Here is a 3082-nt window from a genome sequence, read left to right as displayed (position 1 = left end):
AAGTACTGTATATTTTTCACAAATTGAAAACAAAGATCATTTCAAATTGACACATAAAAAGAAAATCAAATCTATATACTTAAATAAAATTGTAGATTTGTCTGTACATTGCTTAGAATCGTGAAATTTTTAGTTATTCTTACTCCTAATGCACCCCCGATTCCAAAAATCAAATTAGAAAAATTTCTGTCTGTATGTCTGTCTGTTACGCTAAATAGACCTTTTGGTTGTCCTCTTTTCACGAGAAAACGGCTCGACCGATTTTGATGAAATTTTTTGTGGTGGGTGGGGGTGTGTGTGTTTGTGTGGTGGTGCCGTACAAAGGACGGGTCAACCACTAGTAAAACAATAATTTGATATAAAAATTTCAGGTAAAAATATAATAGACCATACAAATGAGCAGCAAAAAGCACTGGAAAAACAAAAGGCTGAAATCTGTGAAAGGAAAAGAAGAATGATTGAAATGAAACAAGAACTAGACAAGAAAGAGGAATCCACGGAGGAAATCAGAGGTTTGTAATTGAAGTCAAAATTGTATTCAATAAGATTTTTGTCACAAGCAAGAGTTTCTCATTTAATCATTGACGCTCAAAGGCCCTTAAGGCTTTTAGTATAAATTACATTGGTGAAAATCTAAAGCCTCTAACATGTACACATTATTCCTTATAACTTTAAACAGAGATTTATGTGCAAAATGTAATGAACCTGCTGTTAAATAAAACCCTGAATACAACGTATTTTCCATTTCCAGGTAATTATTCAACACTAGAACAAGAAGTTCAAGCGAAAAACAAAAAGCTTCAGAAGATCTACTCGAAATACGAGGAAGTCAAGCAGGACATTCAAGACATCATGGATGAATTTAATAGAGATCGCAGAGACTTGGAACAATCTCAAGATGAGCTACTAAAGGATCTGAAACTGCGCAAACTTATTATAGGTAGGTGGAATATTCTATTCCTTCTTAAGATCCTTTATTCTTCAGAAATTTGTTAAAGCATCATCAGTATCATCACCTTTGGAGATAAGGTTTTCAGAATTAAGCATCATCAGTATCATCACCTTTGGAGATAAGGTTTTCAGAATTAAAAACATATATGTCTAAAAAGTTTACAAAAATCAAATCATACCTACAAGTATTGGAATGAATCACTTTAATATTTTATGTACATTTACAGAGAACTTCATTCCGATTGAAGAGTTGAAAAGACTCGAGCAAAGACTGGTGTATGATGAAGAGTCCAGTCAATGGAATATCGTACCCGAAACTAATCCGTTCTACATTCAAAAAAGACTGGTAGCGTCCCCTCAACTACGTCGACCGACAACACTCAAAGCTCGAGAGAAAATCAGCCAATGTCCTACTGACGCAGGCAAAACTCGATTTATCGGTGAAAATATTCTCACATTAAACTTTGATATTTGTCCAAACAATTGTAAGAACTATCAAGGACCCAAAGTAGCCCCTTCTATATTGTCCGTCCTGCAAGCTGCGTTACAAGATGAGGCTGATATAGATGTAGATGTTAAGTCCACAGCCAGTAAGAAAATTCATAGGGCTAACAAAACCCCTCTGTATCCCAAGCCTAGAGGTCTAGTGCCCAAGTAACAACTAGACAACGTGCTTGTCCTTTGTTTACTGGTGTTGCTTTTTGCAAACTTAACATCAACAATCATGAGCTTATTTTATTATCTTTTTTAAGCCGTATTAGAACATTCCGAGTGACGGGTGCCATGTGCAATATAATGTGCACTTCCAATATTGAGGTGCACTGACATTATAAAGACAATAATCGTGCTATCATCAACAGAATTACTTTATAATATATATTATGATCTCATTAAGATATAGGACATTTAGCATTTAAATTAGGTAGATATTAAAATTCATTTTATAGTCTTTTTTTTTCACCATCTTCATGATCATAATCAACCTTCCTCACCAAATTTTTACCTGGCAAGCCTATGTACCTCTTTTTTCCTTCATCATTCATTATCTAGGAAAGTGATTGTTATTGGAGGCTTGAACTTCAATACGGTTCCCCAATTGAAACTCAGTATTTCTTGTGCCGAATTTGGTGAAAATCTGTCAAGTCATATGTTGTGGCTATAAGGACCCATGATATGAAAGTCAATTCGGTAATTTAATTAATAAGAAAAGCTTAAAGCACAATTTATCTCGCTAAAACGACCACAGGAATAATTAAAATGTTCAATTTGTTATCACTTTCATGAGCAAAGCTCCCCGTGATGGTATAGCAGCTATTTTACTTTTTGTTCTGTTAGGCACTTCAACTGTGTTTTAGCATATAGTTAGCGCCTTTTACCTTACATCCTATATATATTATTATTATTTTGCCTTTGTGATATTGCTTTTTTTTCATTTCAATAAAATATCATTTACAATAACTGAATTTGTTTTAAACAAAAAAATCAAATTTTTACAAATTACAAATCATGAATCTTTGTGGTAGCTCTTCTGTACTTTTTTTACCCTTAAGTTCGCCTCCTCAGATCAAAAACTTACTCAGTATTGAAGGAAAGTTTTTTATCCTTTTTATTTCAAGCTGGACGTCTTTTAGACTCAATATACTGGACCAAGGTTTAAGGTTTAAAGCCATGTTGACTTGTGGAGGTGAGAGAAATCTGTCCTATCCAATAGATCGTCTTCCCGTTTCTGTCCCAATTTTTTCCACTTTCCTTCTTTCTCAGTTCTTTCCCTTTTCTGTCCCAATTCTCTTGTTGATTCAGCAGTTAAATGGGGAATATCGCCCATCTGATGAAGTAGAGATTTGTAGCAATCCGACCTTAAGGGCATTTTGCCCCTACACACAAGCCTCGGAGTGGGCTTTTTGTGCACGATATCTGGTAAAGCAGGCATGTCAAACTGGCGGCCCGCCAGGTCAAATTGTGCGGCCCGCTGCGAGCCACAATGATATTAAATAATAAATTAATATTTCACAAGGAGACTTTTTATTATTATTATTCTTACTTTAATCTTTAAAACAAAATGAAGTTAAAAAGTACTTCTTGGTAAACGTATCTATCTAATAAAATAATATCTACTTTACCTACTTACTAA

General features: G+C 34.4%; 1 protein-coding gene across 1 annotated transcript; it reads left to right on the top strand.

The window, feature by feature from the left end:
- The first annotated feature begins 349 nt into the window (after positions 1 to 349).
- LOC103518781 (kinesin-II 95 kDa subunit-like) lies at positions 350 to 2409 on the top strand. Its single transcript, XM_008483867.3, has 3 exons — positions 350 to 512; positions 752 to 940; positions 1179 to 2409. Exons 1-3 carry the CDS (start codon positions 455 to 457, stop codon positions 1607 to 1609), a joined length of 678 nt encoding a protein of 225 aa, XP_008482089.1. The 5' UTR covers positions 350 to 454; the 3' UTR covers positions 1610 to 2409.
- The last annotated feature ends 673 nt before the right edge of the window (positions 2410 to 3082 follow it).

This window comes from Diaphorina citri, unplaced genomic scaffold (assembly GCF_000475195.1).
Source record: "Diaphorina citri unplaced genomic scaffold, Diaci psyllid genome assembly version 1.1 scaffold2355, whole genome shotgun sequence".
Lineage (NCBI taxonomy): Eukaryota > Metazoa > Arthropoda > Insecta > Hemiptera > Psyllidae > Diaphorina > Diaphorina citri.
This window is presented reverse-complemented; position numbering and strand designations above follow the sequence as displayed.

Bases quoted from the DNA above. Each gene is read 5' to 3' on its own strand.
- LOC103518781 (XM_008483867.3), top strand. From the start codon at position 455: ATGATTGAAATGAAACAAGAACTAGACAAGAAAGAGGAATCCACGGAG. The intron at 513-751 runs GTTTGTAATTGA...TTCCATTTCCAG, and splicing joins ATCCACGGAGGAAATCAGAG to GTAATTATTCAACACTAGAA. The intron at 941-1,178 runs GTAGGTGGAATA...GTACATTTACAG, and splicing joins ACTGCGCAAACTTATTATAG to AGAACTTCATTCCGATTGAA.